The sequence below is a fragment of the Tachypleus tridentatus genome, unplaced genomic scaffold (genome assembly GCF_004210375.1).
Source record: "Tachypleus tridentatus isolate NWPU-2018 unplaced genomic scaffold, ASM421037v1 Hic_cluster_1, whole genome shotgun sequence".
NCBI lineage: Eukaryota > Metazoa > Arthropoda > Merostomata > Xiphosura > Limulidae > Tachypleus > Tachypleus tridentatus.
Genome location: NW_027467777.1, coordinates 24,947,377 through 24,968,403, shown reverse-complemented (window position 1 = coordinate 24,968,403; position 21,027 = coordinate 24,947,377). Strand labels below are relative to the sequence as shown.

General features: G+C 36.3%; 1 protein-coding gene across 1 annotated transcript; it reads left to right on the top strand.

Moving 5' to 3' along the window:
- Position 1: 1 nt before the first annotated feature.
- On the top strand, positions 2–20,263 carry LOC143242063 (uncharacterized). Its single transcript, XM_076485420.1, has 7 exons — positions 2–1,075; positions 1,287–1,523; positions 3,046–3,195; positions 16,763–16,836; positions 17,834–17,945; positions 18,820–18,901; positions 19,146–20,263. Exons 1-6 carry the CDS (start codon positions 308–310, stop codon positions 18,841–18,843), a joined length of 1,365 nt encoding a protein of 454 aa, XP_076341535.1. The 5' UTR covers positions 2–307; the 3' UTR covers positions 18,844–18,901; positions 19,146–20,263.
- The last annotated feature ends 764 nt before the right edge of the window (positions 20,264–21,027 follow it).

Sequence of the window (21,027 nt, the reverse complement as noted above, 5' to 3'; positions counted from 1 at the left end):
AAAAGCAACCTGTGAAAATAGAACAGAAACTTGTGGCTTAGTAAAAGCAACATGTGAAAATAGAACAGAAACTTGTGGCTTAGTAAAAGCAACATGTGAAAATAGAACAGAAACAGCAACCTGTGAAAATAGAACAAAAACTTGTGGCTTAGAAAAAGGAACCTGTGAAAATAGAACAGAAACTTGTGGCTTAGAAAAAGCAACCTGTGAAAATAGAACAGAAACTTGTGGCTTAGAAAAAGCAACCTGTGAAAATAGAACAGAAACTTGTGGCTTAGAAAAAGCAACCTGTGAAAATAGAAATAAAATGAAAATAGACAAAGATTCTTGTAGTAAAGAAGAAACTGTCAGTATTCAACAACCTACTAAAATAAACATTAAATTAAGTGTTGAACCTCGACTTAGACGACGATGCCAAAAAGACAAAAGTTCTGTGGTGTTAACTAATCTGGACAGAACCACATCTAATATAACTAATAGTGAAACAGGAAAGTGGAAAATCCAAGAAAACACAACTATGAGAAAGAGTGTATCACATAATGCTGGTGAAGAAATGAAAAATTCCAGTCAACAAGTTTCAGAAATTAACAGAACATTTGTTGTTTTCAAAGAAACTGTTTCACAGAAGGATTCTTATAAGCATGAAAGCTCATCAGTAAAAATGTCACCTAAGCATTGTCAAAGTGAGAAAATATGTAATTTTCCAGAGTCATACAATAAAGAACTAAATATTCAAAACATATATTCTGAAAAAGATTGGGATATTTTTCATTTTAGTTCCTGTATAAAATTTAGAAATTCCAATCAGGTTATTGAAAGCAGGTCTGATACTTCAGACCATAATTTAAATGGTGAGAATCTGTTGGTGCAAGGCAAGGATTTGATGGGTATCACACATGATCAAGAGTTTCACAGAAACAAATCTTTTGAAGATTTTGCAGAGCACATAAGCAACAAACCTACTTTACCATATTCTCAAGAAAGTTCCTGTAAGAGTCCAGGTAGAACTAGAAATGAAGGGAATGGTGTGACCCTTTCACCTCAATTAATTTCTGCTAATGACTGTTTTTATAGGGTAAGATCAACTTTCTTGTTTTACCTTGTCATATGTTAATGCATTTTTATTGGTTTGCATATTGTTGAATTTATAATTCATTGTAATTTGTTGTCCATTGCTGAAATCTCAAATGTTTTTAATAACATTGAAAATAAATTAGAATGAAACTACCCAATCAATTAAAAAGGTTTTAGACTGTTTTAATAGAACTGTATTGGTTATGGTATAGAGAAACTCATCTAGGCCTCAGTCTCTGCCAACTCAACCTATCTTGCATAATAACAGGAGACCAAACCAGACTGAAGTCAGTGATGCATCACAGAACATCAGTTATTCAATCACATCAAATTTACTTAACAAAAGTTCCAGAAAAGAAGAAACTTCTAAACAAATGCATGAACCATCACATGTAATTACCAGTGATAGAGCAAATGAGAACAGAATTCCAGCTCAGTCTTTTATAAAGGTAATGAGACTTTATGACACTTGTTACAGCTGTGTTTTGTAAAGGTAATGAGACTTCATGACATTTCTTCCAGCTCAGTCTTTTGTAAATCTAATTGAGACTTCATGACACTTGTTACATCTGTGTTTTGTAAATGTAATTGAGACTTCATGACACTTGTTACAGCTGTGTTTTGTAAATGTAATTGAGACTTCATGACACTTTTTACAGCTGTGTTTTGTAAATGTAATTGAGACTTCATGACACTTGTTACAGCTGTGTTTTGTAAATGTAATTGAGACTTCATGACACTTGTTACAGCTGTGTTTTGTAAATGTAATGAGACTTCATGACACTTGTTACAGCTGTGTTTTGTAAATGTAATTGAGACTTCATGACACTTGTTACAGCTGTGTTTTGTAAAGGTAATGAGACTTCATGACACTTGTTACAGCTGTGTTTTGTAAAGGTAATTGAGACTTCATGACACTTGTTACAGCTGTGTTTTGTAAAGGTAATTGAGACTTCATGACACTTGTTACAGCTGTGTTTTGTAAAGGTAATTGAGACTTCATGACACTTGTTACAGCTGTGTTTTGTAAAGGTAATTGAGACTTCATGACACTTGTTACAGCTGTGTTTTGTAAATGTAATTCAGACTTCATGACACTTGTTACAGCTGTGTTTTGTAAATGTAATTGAGACTTCATGACACTTGTTACAGCTGTGTTTTGTAAAGGTAATTGAGACTTCATGACACTTGTTACAGCTGTGTTTTGTAAAGGTAATGAGACTTCATGACACTTGTTACAGCTGTGTTTTGTAAAGGTAATGAGACTTCATGACACTTGTTACAGCTGTGTTTTGTAAAGGTAATTGAGACTTCATGACACTTGTTACAGCTGTGTTTTGTAAAGGTAATTGAGACTTCATGACACTTGTTACAGCTGTGTTTTGTAAATGTAATTGAGACTTCATGACACTTGTTACAGCTGTGTTTTGTAAATGTAATTGAGACTTCATGACACTTGTTACAGCTGTGTTTTGTAAATGTAATGAGATTTCATTACACTTGTTACAGCTGTGTTTTGTAAAGGTAATGAGACTTCATGACATTTCTTTCAGCTCAGTCTTTTGCAAAGGTAATTAGATTTCATGAGAAGAATGGTCTTTTTCATATTTTTCAAAATTTTGTGTAAATTGATAACTGCTCTTTATTAATGTGAAATGGTAAAAAAGTATAAAAATATGGAATGAAAATTAATATAAGTATTAAAGTGGAATACATTTTTTTAAAAAAAGAAATGCTGTATTTTGTTAGAATCAAAATTATCAACATTAACATTACATATACTTTCCAAAATATTAAGTGTAACTTTAAAGACATGCAGAATATGTAACTTTAACTTATGGATCTAGGGAAGGCTAAATCCATTAGTTATTCACTTCTGCAAGGATATTGTAACCTCAAAATGATATATGTATTTTTAACTGTAGGTACAACTGAATGTAAAATACTTTTTTATAAAAAATCTAACTCTAGCCCTGTAGATCAAATTCAGCTGCTCGGCAACGAAGACGTGAGAAACATGGAAAGCAGAAGAGTGAAGAGAAACTACTTCCTAATTCTATGTCAGATAGAAGGCTGGTCTCATTACCTTCAATGAATAATATATGCCCTTCAGAAGAACAGGTCTCTAATTGCATTATCCTTACCCTTAGGTTTTTTGTTCTAATTAGTTGTTAAATGGCTTTGATAATAAAACTATTAATTTGAAAAAGCTTTCTGTTAATCATGTACACAAGTTTGTTTTATCTCTAGAGTTCAAACAGATCAATAGCTTGCACAATTCAGTGCTGCCCTCTATATGCAAACATTTTTGTTTGCCACTAATCTTAGGGCTTTCATTGAAATTCATGCATTTCATATGATATTGCTGCATTGTTGTATGCAAGTGAGCATATGACAACCCTTCACCAATAGGAATGTGACATTGCCTCCTGAAACAGCTGACTTCCTTTATAGTGGTAGTTCAGTAGTTGCTACTCAAATAAACTTGCATACTAAGACATGTCTTCTTTTTCCTGCATGATATTTCTCAACATCACTGTGTGGTTGAAGTGTTTACAAAAACTAACTGTTATGGAAATATTTTTTATTTCTATTTTCAAACATTTCTATTTGCACACTTCGTGACTCTTAGTTTCCACAACATGGATTACACACAAACATTTTGCAGCTGTTTCATGTGGAACATATCAACATTTTTACCCTAGACACTATCACAATGATAACGGGTGCTTCTTTGTCTATCGGGGGACGTAACAGCTATTATGCAGCAGGTGGGATGGAGTCTTTCCTGTGGCCTGGGCTTTTTTCAGGCCTTGTCACAAATTTCTCTCCTATAATTCTTGTCCAGAAGGATATCAATTTTAGGCAGTTTTTTTTTCTTACAAACAGTTCTTTCAGTGGAGACATGAATCTGCCTTGATATTCTGCATTTTTCCATGACTTTTCTCAGGTGTGTTCCTGTTTTTTCATTCACTCCTATTTCTTATTGTTCTTTACTTCCCTACTTAATTTTGTCTCTCCTTCAGAATATTGTTTCTTCCTTTCCTTGATATCATTCAATACCCCTCTATCCTTTCTTTCCGAAGCTTCTTCTCTTCCAGTTGCTTTTTCCCATCCTCCCAGCTTCTTTCTACTCTCTCTTATTTCATCCCCTTCCTCTTTTCATATCTTTTCTTCCACTATCAGTAGGTTTCAGTACTGACAGTCTTCTTGGCTCAGGAATAGTAATGACCCATTTGGCTTGTTTTGTGGATCTATGGGTTCCTTTTTTTTTGCTATTCATTTTTCCTTTGTCTTCTGTTCCCCTCATTCCCCTCCTCTTAGGGATCCTGTCTCCCACCAGCAACTCTCCAAGGCAGTGTTGTATATTTTGGCCAAGGATGCTTTCAAAGAGTTTCTCATCCTTCTCTGTAATTTTATTCCCATATGTTTGTCATTCCCCTGTACCCTATGGGTTGGCATGCCATCATTCTGTCCCATCAGTTTTGTGATCTTCCTTAGTTTAACTTGATGACTTTTCTCACCCTTCAGTGATGCTTTTCTCTGGTGCTTTGGATAACTAACGTTGATTTTTCTGCTACTTATTTTCACATTCTTATCTTCCCAACATTCAGGATTTATTTTTGGTATGTACATCACAGTTGAGCTTATAAGTTCTGGATTTTTCTTCTTGGCAAGGCATTTATTCTATAAATTTTTTGTGGCATATGGTGCTTCCCCACGATTGTCACATTTGTGTTTTATGATTGAAGTTACACAATTTTATGGACGACTGGTTTCTTTTAACTCCAATCCAACAGGCTCCAACCATACTTCAGGAAGTGGCTAATAAAGCTGGAGATGAGCCATTTTCACATCCAGCCAGTATCTAATTCAGTTAAGTATTTTCTACAATTCCTGTCTCATCATGAGATAGCCTTCTCCTTTGCATTTGTGGTTCATGAAGAATTTGGTTTTCTTTCTGCATGAGTGTTTCTCTATTAGAAACTTGGGTTTCCTTGGAACATGCTTTTCCCATGGATTGTGCTCACTTACATCTTTTATTCTGGATGTCTTATAATTATTGGTATCTTTCCTAGGATCTGGAATGGTCCTTCACTCGTGTTTTCTGATGGTTTTGCTATCATCTGGGCACTCTTCACATCAATACCAGTGTTGATGTGTGCATTCAGTTAGTAATTATCTAATATCCTTCTTTGTACTTGTCCATTATTTGTTTCCTCCATTGAATTCTATCATTTAAGACACTCCTTGTCTGTTTTCTTTGGCTAGTCCAGTCTTGATTTCCTTTAAGTCTTTTCACTTCTTCTCCTCTTCTTCCACTCTCTTCCTCCTTTCTTCATCATCTACACATACTTCTTTTTCCATCCAATCCATGTCAACACTCTAGCTTCACATGTAGGATATATCCAGCCCCTTGTACAGGATTCTCTTTACGTGTAGCCTTCTATGGACCACTGAGAAACAAAATATTACAAACAAGGCTATATGTGAAGAGAATCCTGTACAAGGAACTGCTGCTGGTCCTGATACCCATCTTTCTCACTTTTTATCCTTCCATTCCTCATCTATTTGTGTTCTTCACATGGCTTTTTATCTCAGCTATTAGTGGTTACCAAGTGTTACTATGAACTACATTCCGTTATGACATGTTTTTTTTTTCCCATTGCTCTTGTCTTCCTAACTATATCATTAATTTTATTCTCCATATCTTTGGATTCCTTTTCTTTATGTCACCTGCCCCTTATTTCCTCCTCCTTGTCTGTGGTCATCAATTTTCTGATGAGTATGCCATTGATTCTTCTTTCTCTGTATTCCCTCAATGATATATCCTTCACTATCTGTATCACACTTTCATTTCTGAAATATTTGATGTGCATTGAGTAATATTAAATTTACCTTTCTATCTCTTTCTTACATTCACATCTTTACTCCCATTCAAATCCTTGCCCTCCTTGGTGTGGATTCCTGTACGTGGTGAGGAGACCTCCCAGGGAAGATTTTGTTCTTTCAATTTACCTCCTCTGAGATCTAAACATCCACCCATGTGTTTGCCGTGTGTGGCAACCCATGAAGGGGAGGAGAGGATCCTGGTGGTTGAGGGGTTCAACCCTAACACACCACTTTGGCCTTGAATTCCTGTAGATGGGCAGCTTTGGGGTGGCCCCCTTGGGTCAATCAGCTGGTCCACTCGGGCTAGGGTCAACCAAGTACCAGTGTTGGATGTTCTCAACAGGTGTTGTGGATATTGTATCTGATGCTGGTGTTTGGATATAGTGCTCACGAAACCCTGGCATTGCTGCAGTGTCCTTGTTTGACATAGTAGTGCGTTCCCTCGTAAGGCTCCATGATGGGTGGGGTCAGTGGGCACTGACTTTTACCTTTCTTTATTATGGATACTCCAATTAAATATCTTAATAAAATTGTGATAAAACAGTCTATAGGTAAATGACCAAGTCTTGAAGATTCTGAGTAGCAATCCTCACCATCTATACCACTTGTTGTATCTCATTTTCTTATATTGCATTCACTTTCAGACAAATCTTTAGGGTAAATGTCTCCCTTTTTCATTCAGAAGGGACTAGAGGGATTGCTGGCTCTCCAAAATCAGTAAAGATGCTTCAAACTGGTGACATATTGGTGGAAACTCCTGTTGCATTTAAAGGCAATTGGGAATATACCTAATGAGGTTACACCTCATGCTACTTTGAATTCATCACGAGGAGTTTTTGTTGAGAGGGATTTGAAGAACATCCCAGAGTCAGAAATTCTCACTGGTTTCTCCACCCAAGGAGTTTCTGCAGTGAGGCATATATCCACTCGCAAAGGTGGAATTATGGTGCCAACCAATATCCTCATACTCACATTTACGTCACCACGTCTGCCTGCCACCATCAAGGCAGGTTATCTTATATGCAGAGTATGACCATACATTTCAAACACTCTCCAATGTTTCCAGTGTTAGCAGTTGGGTCACTTGAAGATGTCACGTTGTGGTTCCTTGATGTGTGCTCATTGCAGTGGCAAGGATCATGATGCCTACTAGTGTGAAATGGACCCTCGTTGCATCAATTGCAATGGCTCTCACCTGTCCTACTTTCGTTCTTACCCTAAATGGTTGGAAGAAAAAGAGGTGCAGCGTTTGAAAGCGATTCATAACATTACTTATCCTGAGGCTCGAAAATTGCTGTCCACCACCTCATCTCAAACATATGCTACTGCACTTTGTTTCACAACTACAGTGGGAGTGCAGACAGATTTCTCTGTGCCTCTCATTCTCCAAAGAAATGAAAAGTCTTTTCACCTCCATGGTTAATAAAGTTGATGAATCAACTTCAACACCTATCTCTGTCCCTTACATACATTCCAAGAAACTTCAAGATCCACATCCTTTGGTTCCAGGTACAAGCATTTCCTCAGATACATCTTCTTCTCCCACCTCAAGATGCAAAACAATCATTTGTTCATGTCCTCAGTCACTGGAATCCTCTTCCAACAGCAAAGACCTGCCTAATCAACCTAGGGCAGGATCCATGGAGGTCGATAGACCTCCCTCGAATAAGGACAGTAAGGAAAAAAAGATTTGTTTGTAAACAGAAGGGTTCTCCATCCAATTCACCTACATGTAAATAAAAATGGCCACCCTGATACAATGGAACTGTCGAGGTGTTTGTTCTAATTTGGACGACATCAAAACACTGATTGCTTCCTACCATCCTGTATGTCTTTCCTTACAGGAAACATTTCTGAAACCTGCCAATACAGTCACCTTTTGACAGTTTTCTTTGTACAGAAATGACAGGCTGTGTGATGGATGAATGCTTGGAAGGGTGGTATTGTTGGTTGATCAGCGTGTGCCCGCCCTGTCTTTGCCACTCGACATACCCTTGGAGGCTGTAGCCATCCGTGTTTCCTTAGGTCATACCATCACTGTTTGTTCTCTCTACCTGTTGCCTGGAGAGACTTACAATCAGTCAGACCTTGATGCTCTCATTGAGCAGTTGCCATCTCTCTTTTTATTCTTGGGGGACTTTAACGGACATCATACTCTGGGAAAGTGCTGATATTGATGGGAGTGGTTGCTCTGCAGAGTGTATGCTTTTTGATCATAATCTTTCTCTTTTCAATGCTGATTTGCAGACTTATTTTCATGCACCTCATCAGTCCTTTACTGCTATTGGTCTCTCAATTTGCTACTCTTCACTAGTCTCCCATTTTTCATGGAGGGTTGACAATAATCCACGAGGCAGTGATCATTTTCCTATAATCTTGAGAAAGACTGGCTGTGGTCGATGCCACCCAACCCACATGCCCTGGTGGAAGCTGGATCAGGCAAACTAGCCCTCTTTCACTGCTCTCGCAGAACTTAATCCTGCCATTGTCTGTAAGCCATCTATAGATGACTGTGTGGCAGCAGTAACTGACTGTATTATACAGGCAGCTGCTCAGTATATTCCTAAAATTTGGCCCATTTTCCACGATATTCTCGTCCATGGTGGAATCCTGTCTGCTACATGACACGGAAGGCTCAAAAATGGGCCTGGGATACTTTTCGTAGATATCCCATACTCTTGAATTGCATCACTCTCCAGTGGGCCTGTGCACATGCTCGGTGGGTAAGAAGGAATCTTGATTAAGTTCACAACTGGCATATCATCTACCACCAGTTCCAAAGTCATATGGGACAAGATTCAAAAGGTCAGTAGGCAATATAATTCTGTCCCCCTCTCGATCTTGCTCTTTGATGGCTAGGAAGTAGCTGATACCTGGAGTATCGCCAATACTCTAGATGAAAGCTTTTGTCAGGTATTTAGCACTTCTGCTTCTTTTTCTACCTTCTTAGCCATCAAGACTCTGGCAGAGCAATCACCTCGTTCCTTTCGAGCTGATTGTCTTTATGACTGTAATTGTCCCTTTACACTGGTGGAACTCAAACTAGTCCTTCATCAGTCTGCAGTATATCAGTTGGACCTGATGATGTAAACTATGAAATGCTGCACCATCTATCTTTTGCTTCTCTTGCTATTCTTCTGATTGTTTTTAACTGGATCTGGCAGGAGAATGTTTTTCCTGATGCCTGGCACCAGGTTATTGTCCTACCTTTCTTTTAGCCTGGGAAGCATCTCAAGATTCCTTCCAACTACCATCCGATTGCTTTGACGAGCTGTCTCTGTAAGACCTTAGAGAAGATGGTTAATGATCGTCTTGTTTGGTTTCTCGAATCAAACAATCTCCTCTTGCCCACCCAGTGTGGGTTACGACAGAGCTCCACCATGGACCACCTGATTCAACTTGAAACATCAATCAGAGAAGCCTTTCTCAAATGACAACATCTTGTATCAATATTCTTTGACATTGAGAAGACTTATGATACAACATGGAGGTATGGAATTTTGCGAGACCTCCATATATATGGGTTGTGTGACCATTTGCCCATTTTTATTAAAAAAATTTTTATTGGACAGGAGATTCCAAGTTTGTCTGGGTTCAACACTTTCTCGTTCTATTCTACAGGAACTTGGAGTCCCTCAAGGCTGTGTTCTGAGTGCCACACTTTTCAGTATAAAAATTAATGCCATTGCTAAACAACTTCTCACTGTTGCAAACGGGTTCAATGTCGATGATTTTCACATCCTATGTCAGTCATCAAACATGAGGTATATTGAGCAGCAGCTACAGACTGTCCTCAATCATTTACTAAAGTGGACTGCAGCAAATGGCTTTAACTTCTCTCTCTCTAAAACCACTTGCATGCACCCTGATCCTGAACTCTGTATTGGTGAAATTACGCTACCTGTGGTCCCTGGGGCTTATCTTTGACCATAAGCTGACATTTATACCACATATCAAGCAGCTATGGGTCAAATATACAAGAGCACTGAACATCCTCTGTGTCCTCTCTTCCACCACTTGGGGAGCAGATTGATGTTCTATGTTAAAGATATATCTTGCTTTTATTCGATCAAAATTCAGACTATGGATCACTGGTCTATGGCTCTGCCAGAACATCAGCCTTAAAGATGCTAGACCCTATTTATCATTAAGAACTTCAGCTCTGCACTGGGGCTTTCCGCACTTCCCCAGTTCAGAGCTTATAATAGAGTCTCATGAACTTTCTTTGCACCTTTGCCGCTTGCAACTGTCTTGACTGTATGCTTCAAAACTTCGTTCCTTACCAAAGCATCCCACCTGGGGTTATGTTTTTTCCTTGGTGGGCTATACTTTTTTAGAACAGATGGTCTGCCATTGCTCCTTTGGCCTTCATATCCAGGCACTGTTGGATGAATTGGGTCTGTCCTTGGATAACATTGCTGTATCCACTGGTCAGCCCATCCCACCATGGCTTCTTACAGTCTGCAATTGTGACCTATCTTTAAGTCATCTGAGAAAAGTAGACACATCTGATTGGAAATGCTGTCAGGTATTTGCTGAGCATCTTTCAAACCATCCTTCCATTCCTATTTATACAGATGGTTTGAAATCAGGAGACTGTGTGGGCTCTGCCATGGTTTGTTGTGGTTCAGTGGTTGCATGCAGAATCCCCTCTACAGCTTCTGTGTTCACTGCTGAATTGTACACCATTTCTCTTGCCCTAGATTACATAGAAGCTAAGCAGTATTCAAACTGCACTATTTATACTGACTCTCTTAATTCTCTACTGGCTCTGGAATTGCTTCACATTGATTCACACCCTGTTCTTGCCGATATTCAAAACCAACTGGCCCATTTCTCTTTAACATCTACTTCTATCCAGTTTTTGATTACTGGGCCATGTTGGTATTTGTGGGAACAAGCTTGCTGTCACCGCAACTAAGTCTATCTGCTCTGGCACTATCACTGCTGTGCCTGTTTGGTACATGGACTGTGGTCCTGTATTCAAGGCTCAGCTCAGTGCCAGCTGGTAGTTGACTTGGGGTGAGCAATGCAAAAACAAGCTTTTCCAAGTAAAACCCTATATTAGACATTGACCGTCTTGCTTCCATAAGGATTGGAAAGAGGAAGTTGTTCTAACTAGACTACGCATTTGTCACAGTTTTTAACTCATCGTTTTCTTTTATCTGGAACTGATGCATCAGTGTGTAGTTTGGGTAACACTCGGATCACAATAAGCCACATTTTACTTTTTTTTCGTCGTTACGACTCTCACTGACGGCACCATTTTAAATATGTTCTCCCCCAAGGTTTGTCCATAACGTTAGACAGTTTTATTGGTGTTGGTGCCACTGTTCACCTTGGTAATGTTTTAGTTTTTTAAAGGTCATTTATGTTTTTTAATCTATACATTACACCTTTTTAATGTGGCTCCCTTTTAAAATTCACAATTCATCTAGTTTGATTTGAAATTAGAAACTGGCCATAACAAATAACTCTAAACCAGAACTGGAAAGGCCAATTTCAGGTGACTAACACTGATTGAACTATCTGTTTGAACCACCTGTTAGTTATCCTGGCAAGTTATTATAATTTTGCTATACGTCTTTTAAAACCTTTTTATTACTTTTCATTTTGAAAATGGCCATAACACCAAATAACTCGGAACCAGGACTGGAAAGGCCAACTTCATTTGACTGACGATGGTTTTTGTACTTGCCTGTTGGTCTCTCTGGCAAGTAATGGTAATTACAGTTACACTATAGAAAGTCCTTTACAACTTGAATTACTGTAGTTTTTCTCTTAACATTGTAGACTAGATGTAAACATTGGTTTTATGCTATTTATGTGTTGTTTTTTTTAACTTTGTTTTGTTTTACCTTAATTTCCTTTTATGAATTTTACTACATTTACTTTTAAGTTTTTACTGGATGTTTGGCCTAGCTGCTTTGTGCCATAAAACACTAAATTAACCAACCAACCAATCAGAGCCTTGCCACCTCCTCTGTCCTGGCATGTGGATAACCCCTTATACCTTTGTGGCACACTATCACCTTCATTTAGCCATTTCTTTCTCATCAGGATATAGACTACCTATGGTCAATTTTCTTCACACCATCTCTGACTTAGTAAGACTTTTTTTTTTTATCCTCTTCTTGTAGTAGAGCCTTTTGATCTGTTACAGGATCCTTCTGAGTAGCAAATGTTACCTGCCATAGTGCTCACCCATAAGACGGAATGTTCCATAAAACAACCACTTGAGGTATCCTCACAGTTCCATTTTTTATAACTAAGACCTGATCCAGGCAGTATCCACTTACGAACTAGCAAGAGTAAAGCAGAGAGGGGATTCCTGTCCACTCTTTCATACCTTGATTTAAACCTGGGGTTAGCTGCTTTTAACAATAGGGTTTATATAGTTACCCATTTTGCTCTCTTAAGCATCCTCTGGATCCTCCCATTTTCTTTTAGTGGAGCATGTGATCTTTGCCACTCACTTATTCTTAGCTTCTGGAGTGGTGGATCATGATAGATGCCTAATGAGTGTAACCAATTCCACTCAGTAGAGAATGGGGCAGTGGTTTTCTGTTTGTGTAATACAGTTCATCATTCTGACTGCTATCCAGAAATCAGATTTCTGGGTGTTCTGGTGTACTCTTGAATAGATGAGATGTAGTCTCGTGGGGATGCACCAGTACTATTCCAAGATATAGAATGTTGCTGTCCATGGGTTATTTTTGGGTGTGTCTCAAAGGCAGCTCTTCCAAGCACAATTTTACACCAGTCCTTCCATCACTTCAGCATAAGATTCTAGCGAGATGTGGATGAACATTATGTATCGTGTCAGAAGTTAATATTTTTCAACGCTGGAAATATACTTTCAATATATACACTTCTCACCCTTCCCCTCCATGTCCAAAACATCTTCCCTGTTATCAAAGTGGTGGTTGAACAACTAATAGAGAGGGTAAGCAATTGTGCTGAGAAGCATTACCATACTCCTGTAGGTATAGGGTTGTTGCATCAGAAACATGTGAGATTAGGTGGGAATCTCAAGCTCAGTGATGATAGAAAAGGTTTAGTGTGGAACTCTTATGTAAGAAGAAGTAGGATATCATATTGGAAGTTTATATTTCCCTACACTGAAAATATATTTCTGACAGATAGTTATCTCTGCTCGTACTTCCTCTCGACTTTCAATGCTTCTTTTCTGTCTAATGTTGAAGTAAAGGAGCCAGCTATGACAGTTTTCCTGTTGGTGGAGGATGTCTGCATCATACATTGAAGCTGAACCACATTGAAACATGGCAGAGGTAGGAGTTTGAAGATACAGTGAAACTGAACCACATTGAAACATGGCATAGGTGGGAGTTTGAAGATACAGTGAAGCTGAACCACATTGAAACATGGCAGAGGTGGGAGTTTGAAGATATAGTGAAGCTGAACCACATTGAAACATGGCAGAGGTGGGAGTTTGAAGATACAGTGAAGCTGAACCACATTGAAACATGGCAGAGGTAGGAGTTTGAAGATACAGTGAAGCTGAACCACATTGAAACATGGCAGAGGTAGGAGTTTAAAGATACAGTGAAGCTGAACCACATTGAAACATGGCAGAGGTAGGAGTTTAAAGATACAGTGAAGCTGAACCACATTGAAACATGGCAGAAGTAGGAGTTTGAAGATACAGTGAAGCTGAACCACATTGAAACATGGCAGAGGTGGGAGATTGAAGATACAGTGAAGCTGAACCACATTGAAACATGGCAGAGGTGGGAGATTGAAGATACAGTGAAGCTGAACCACATTGAAACATGGCAGAGGTGGGAGATTGAAGATACAGTGAAGCTGAACCACATTGAAACATGGCAGAGGTGGGAGATTGAAGATACAGTGAAGCTGAACCACATTGAAACATGGCAGAGGTGGGAGATTGAAGATACAGTGAAGCTGAACCACATTGAAGCATGGCATAGGTAGGAGTTTGAAGATACAGTGAATCTGAACCACATTTGGACATGGCAGAGGTGGGAGATTGAAGATACAGTGAATCTGAACCACATTGAAACATGGCAGAGGTGGGAGTTTGAAGATACAGTGAAGCTGAACCACATTGAAACATGGCAGAGGTAGGAGTTTGAAGACTAGTGGTGAGCAAAAAAAATGTTCACACATAGAGGGCAACATTGTACAAGAATGGGGATTTGAGGTATCTGTTATGAATATATTATCAGTGTAGGAAAATATTACATTGCTGATATTACAGTAATGAAATAGAGATGTTATATATTTATCATTAATTCTCTGACTGCTCTAAACATGCATGTGATTTTTGCAAGCCAGGCACCATATTCTGCACATATGCATTCAACTGCCAGGGATATATCTTATCCTATGTGGGAAATCAGTAGTCTTTGGGCTAAAATTATTCTATCTGTTTGTTATTCACATTTTAACATATATCATTTTCTCTTCTTTGTTCTAAATTTGTTTTTCTATGTTATTGGTTAGTGTATCTTTACCTTGATGAATGTTATAATTTTTGTTGTATTGTTGTATACACATGTTAAAGATTTTGTTTTTAACTGGAGACAAAATTGAAAATAGAATTTATGTGGTAGAGGCCTAATGCATTCTTTGACTGGCTGTAACCTTTGTTGTGGATTAGTTTGTTTATCCATGGTACTTCAGCATTGCTTGAGTCAGAGAGCCAAAGAAATACCATTAGGTCTCTCATAATGGTGAAGTATATGTAATACTTATGAGGTTTTGAATCTGTTTTACTTCACCTAGTAGTAACCTAATTTAATTTAGGCATGTGAATAATATTATGGTATTTTAACTCTAATCATTTTATGTGTGTTAATGATTCCTGTCCTTTTCACCACTAGTTATAATTACTGGCTTCAGATTTTCAGGCTATTCACTCATAATACAGTACAGGTGAAACCTTTACATTTTATGTGTGTTAATGATTTCTGTCCTTTTCACTACTAGTTATAATTACTGACTTCAGGTTTTCAGGCTATTCACTGATAATACAGTACAGGTGAAACCTTTACATTTTATGTGTGTTAATGATTCCTGTCCTTTTCACTACTAGTTATAATTACTGGCTTCAGATTTTCAGGCTATTCACTGATAATACAGTACAGGTGAAACCTTTACATTTTGTGTTAATGATTCCTGTCCTTTTCACTACTAGTTATAATTACTGACTTCAGGTTTTCAGGCTATTCACTGATAATACAGTACAGGTGAAACCTTTACATTTTATGTGTGTTAATGATTCCTGTCCTTTTCACTACTAGTTATAATTACTGGCTTCAGATTTTCAGGCTATTCACTCATAATACAGTACAGGTGAAACCTTTACATTTTGTGTGTTAATGATTTCTGTCCTTTTCACTACTAGTTATAATTACTGACTTCAGGTTTTCAGGCTATTCACTGATAATACAGTACAGGTGAAACCTTTACATTTTATGTGTGTTAATGATTCCTGTCCTTTTCACTACTAGTTATAATTACTGGCTTCAGGTTTTCAGGCTATTCACTGATAATACAGTACAGGTGAAACCTTTACATTTTGTGTTAATGATTCCTGTCCTTTTCACTACTAGTTATAATTACTGACTTCAGGTTTTCAGGCTATTCACTGATAATACAGTACAGGTGAAACCTTTACATTTTATGTGTGTTAATGATTCCTGTCCTTTTCACTACTAGTTATAATTACTGGCTTCAGATTTTCAGGCTATTCACTCATAATACAGTACAGGTGAAACCTTTACATTTTGTGTTAATGATTCCTGTCCTTTTCACTACTAGTTATAATTACTGACTTCAGGTTTTCAGGCTATTCACTGATAATACAGTACAGGTGAAACCTTTACATTTTATGTGTGTTAATGATTCCTGTCCTTTTCACTACTAGTTATAATTACTGGCTTCAGATTTTCAGGCTATTCACTCATAATACAGTACAGGTGAAACCTTTACATTTTGTGTGTTAATGATTTCTGTCCTTTTCACTACTAGTTATAATTACTGACTTCAGGTTTTCAGGCTATTCACTGATAATACAGTACAGGTGAAACCTTTACATTTTATGTGTGTTAATGATTCCTGTCCTTTTCACTACTAGTTATAATTACTGGCTTCAGGTTTTCAGGCTATTCACTGATAATACAGTACAGGTGAAACCTTTACATTTTGTGTTAATGATTCCTGTCCTTTTCACTACTAGTTATAATTACTGACTTCAGGTTTTCAGGCTATTCACTGATAATACAGTACAGGTGAAACCTTTACATTTTATGTGTGTTAATGATTCCTGTCCTTTTCACTACTAGTTATAATTACTGGCTTCAGATTTTCAGGCTATTCACTCATAATACAGTACAGGTGAAACCTTTACATTTTATGTGTGTTAATGATTCCTGTCCTTTTCAATACTAGTTATAATTACTGGCTTCAGGTTTTCAGGCTATTCACTCATAATACAGCACAGGTGAAACCTTTACATTCCATTATTCAGTATTTTGTATGTGTAGTGGATATTTTCAGAAGTTTAAGGGAGTATTGGAACAAAAACCAGACTAGGCATTATGTCATTAATGAATTCTTTCTTCACTAAAGTTACACATTTTAGTGAGGAAAAGTTCCTTCTTTTTTTCTAGCTAGTTTTAAATTGTAAACACTTAATTGTAATATGGTGTTTACACCTAGCCTATAGAAATTTGACATATTAGATTTAGATTATTTTTCTTTAGGCCAAAAAGAAGCATTTGAATTTTATTTTTTTTAAATACAGTTTAAGGATACCAGAAACAAGCAAACCTTCGAAGCAGAACATACAAGTTGTGTGAGTAGCTGTGAAGAGAAAGGGTGAGAACATTTGTACATTTCCTCCTCAGTAATATTAATGTAAGAAAAACTACATTTACCAGAATATTCTTTTTTCTTGAGTTCATCTAAGATAGAATCATATTTCACCCTCACGAATTTAAGAGAAACCTGTGCCACTTTTTTGGGCATGTTATAAGTATGCACTAATCTGGTATATCCAGTGCTGACGAGGCATTCTAATCAATTACCAGGTTAGTGTTTCTGATTGTTACTGTTTTAGTTTATCACAACTCTCCTAGTAACTCATGATTTCTCTTTAGTTTTTATTAATTCAGGATTGATCAGCTTAACTAACCACTAATAATGAAGTAATTGAAATTCGTGTTCCAGTTATTACTATTTACAGTTGTTTCAGCTATTTGAATTCCATTAATTACCCAGTTATATTCATAAAACATACTATGAGATCATAAAGAAGTGAGGTTAAACTAATAAAATCAAAGAAAGATGAGAAAATAAACAGAAGTTTAAGAATTTGTAGGTGATCATAATTTCTTAACCTGTATTTTGGGATGGGCAGGAAATTCTAAGAAATCAACAAATACCCTGTTTATTGATGTGGTGTCTTGGAGCTGAACAGAAAAGTAAGTTTGAACATTTTTCTAGGGGAATAAATACTACAAATATGACAATATATTTGTTGTAAAATATTCTGAGCAAACAGTACTCAAAGTAGAATTATTGTTTGTACTTGAGTTAGTGAAAGAGACACACTTGATGCAGTTGGTATGGATGTAGTTAATGAGATAATTACGTAGAAGATTGTTCTAGAAGTCACCTCTCTTGTGTGATTAACAGAAGTTTACAAAGTGTATTTTAAAATGTTTCTTTTATCAGTTAGATGTAAAAAAATATAAGACATGCTTTTTGTAAGGACACGAATCACAAATAGTTATTAAAAGCACAAGGTATTCATTGAGTGGTAAAGAATTGTGGATAATTAAAATGGATATACTGCACTTCATTTCTTACACAGTGATGATCCTGAGATGGCAGATTTGATGACTGCTCTCAATACTAGTCTCAGATTATCGTCATGTGCTCCTGAAAACCCAAACTCCAATTTTCGGGATATGAAGATGACCCAAGTAACAGCATAAGTCTTGACCAAAGAATTAAAATTCTAACAGAGTTAGTTGAAAATGTCATATTTAGTGTGTTTGATAATACTTAGTGTGTTTGATAATATTTAATTGAATGATGATATTTTTCTGTCTTCTCTACAAAAGAATATTTATTAATAGTGTATCATGTACTCCGACACTGTTCACTCTTGATTAATTTAGTACCACAGACCCCTGCATGAAGCAACATTAACCTAAACAAGTACTAGGGTGTCTTGTACCCCTGCACTGTTTATTACTTAACACTACAGGTCCCTACTTGAGGCAACATTAACCTTGTGTGGAAAGAGGTTGGCTTTTTACTGGTGATGTAGTTTGATACACCTGCCTTAAAAAGTAGGGTTTCAAAGTTAGCAAGAAGGTAAGAAACCATACTATATGGTTTATCTCAGCAGGTTATGTTATCATATGGTCAACAGTGATGTGTTCCTGATACCTGTTCTTTGAGCCCAAATTTACCTTTTCAGTTATCCGTTAAGCAAATAGAACTAATACTCCAGGAATGATAATTACCTTTCATTGTCTGCTGGTTGGATTCTATCCCAGGGTTATGTCAGTTGTTTATTATTATATGTGAATTAACGATTCCAATACTAAAATAGTTTAAAGACATGCTTAGCTATGGTATATTCTTATGAAATTGTGTAAATGTCATATAGACACAAGTTCAAATGTTACTATGAGACACCAATATTCATCAGCAGAGGTTATGTTGTACTGCTAAAGTTTAATGTTTCAACCTTTGTGTCTTATAGTCATGACAAATAAGCATGTTAGAACAACAGTGTAGAAAGTCTGATAATCACAAGTATTACAGCACAAATTACCATCTTTCCAGGGATTGTTTGATGGGCTTAGCTGAAGATGTTTTGAAGAAAGCTCTTCAGATTCTTGGAAGTGGAGATAAAAATCACCCTCAGGTAAACTGTATCGTCGTCTTAGTGATGTGGAGATATCTTCAGTGTTTTACTTTAATTTTGTTTTCCTAATGTTTCAGATCATTGTAATTTTCCACATTTTGAATTGTAGCTATTATGAGCAGTGACTCAGTTTCTCTACATGTGAATTTAAATATTTTTTCAACTAATGTGGTCTTACATAAAATTTTGGAATATGTCCCTTCTAACTTAATTGTTCATTGAACTTGGAAATTTTTCTTTTCAGAGGAAACTAAAGAAGCTGCTTGGAGAAAAATTTACTTCATATGCAGGAAAACTCTGGCAACTGAAATACTGTCAAGGACTTTATTTATCTCATAAGAAAGAAAACCCTGGCAACTGAAATACTGTCAAGGACTTTATCTCATAAGAAAGAAAACCCTGGCAACTGAAATACTATCAAGGACTTTATTTATCTCATAAGAAAGAAAACCCTGGCAACTGAAATACTGTCAAGGACTTTATCTCATAAGAAAGAAAACCTTGGCAACTGAAATACTGTCAAGGACATTACTTATCTTATAAGGAAGAAACTGGCAACTGAAATACTACTAGGAACTTTGTCTCATAAAGGAAGACAACTTTGGAATCTGAAATGCTATCAAGGACTTTATTTATTTTATAAGGAAGAAAACTGGCAACTGAAATACTAGTTGGAACTTTATTTATCTTATAAGAAAGACAACTCTGGTAACTAAAATATTGTCAATGACTATTTATCTTATAAGGAAGAAAACTATGGCAATTAAAATACTATCAAGGACTATCTTATAAAGAAAACAATTCTGGCAACTTTAATACTTTCAAGGATTTTATTTATCTTATAAGGAAGACTACTCTGGCAACTGAAATACTGTCAAGGACCTTGTAAGGAAGACTACTCTGACAACTGAAATACTGTCAAGGACTTTACTTATAAGGAAGAAAGCTGTGGCAACTGAAATACTACTAGGAACTTATGTATCTTATAAAGAAGACAACTCTGGCAACTGAAATACTGTCAAGGACATTACTTATCTTATAAAGAAGACAACTCTGGCAACTGAAATACTGTCAAGGACATTACTTATCTTATAAAGAAGACAACTCTGGCAACTGAAATACTGTCAAGGACTTTTTTTCTGTAACAAAGGCTCACTGCTCAAAATAATTCATAAACCATTAAAGTATACATCTGCATTTACTGAAAGGTTAAGTGTGTAAAATTCAGTTTATTTAGGCTTAATGAAACCTTGTACCTAGGTAATTGTATTTTTAATTTTCTAAATTTTTCATCAGTAAATTATTATATGTTGTGTAATTATTGTAATTGATCCATGAAAATAAAGCAAAATTTGTATCTTAGTAATGTCTCACAATTTTTTAAATTCTTGATTTGTTAAATAGTGAGATTATTAAAATAAGGATTATGAAATACTGTGAATATATTTACTTAGTGTAAGTTTATTTGTATGCATCTGAAACTTGTGAATTCACAAAATCATATATTCTTAATAGTCTAAATGTTTTATTATCAATTTAAAATTCATGGTTTAAATGTCAAAAGTTGACACAGCATATTCACTTTTAAGGCGATTGATTATTAATTATTTAGTAACATTCAAAATTTAGGTTGTATCTTTTAAAGTACTATAGGTAAAGAGCATTTCAGAGTATCTGTTTTCTCTAATCTAGCCCATCTGATGTGTTCTGGTACTGATCAAAAGGCATTTTTGGCAGTAAATTTTGGGAGGGAAAAGATAGATCTGAAATGATATTTATATATCTTTTGTTATATATCTTCAGTGGACACTGAGAAAAACAAAATGTGAATTTTTATTATTGTTTAGAATGGTTATAATAGCATTTTGTATCCCATGGGCATAACATTATAAACATTTAGAACAATGCATCATTGTAAACTTTATAAACATTCTGGCTATTATAAAACATAAAATACATATACTGATTGCCATGTAATATATCATACCATACCATCACTTCTTTGTTGTTTATCAGAGAATTCAGCTACAATAGAAACCTTTCCTATTGTTTTGTATCCCATGGGCATAATGTGATAAACATACTTAAAACAATGCACCATTATAAACCTTGTATAGGAACTGGCA

Bases quoted from the DNA above. Each gene is read 5' to 3' on its own strand.
- LOC143242063 (XM_076485420.1), top strand. From the start codon at position 308: ATGAAAATAGACAAAGATTCTTGTAGTAAAGAAGAAACTGTCAGTATT. The intron at 3,196-16,762 runs GTCTCTAATTGC...TTTTAAATACAG, and splicing joins TATGCCCTTCAGAAGAACAG to TTTAAGGATACCAGAAACAA. The intron at 17,946-18,819 runs GTAACAGCATAA...CCATCTTTCCAG, and splicing joins GGGATATGAAGATGACCCAA to GGATTGTTTGATGGGCTTAG.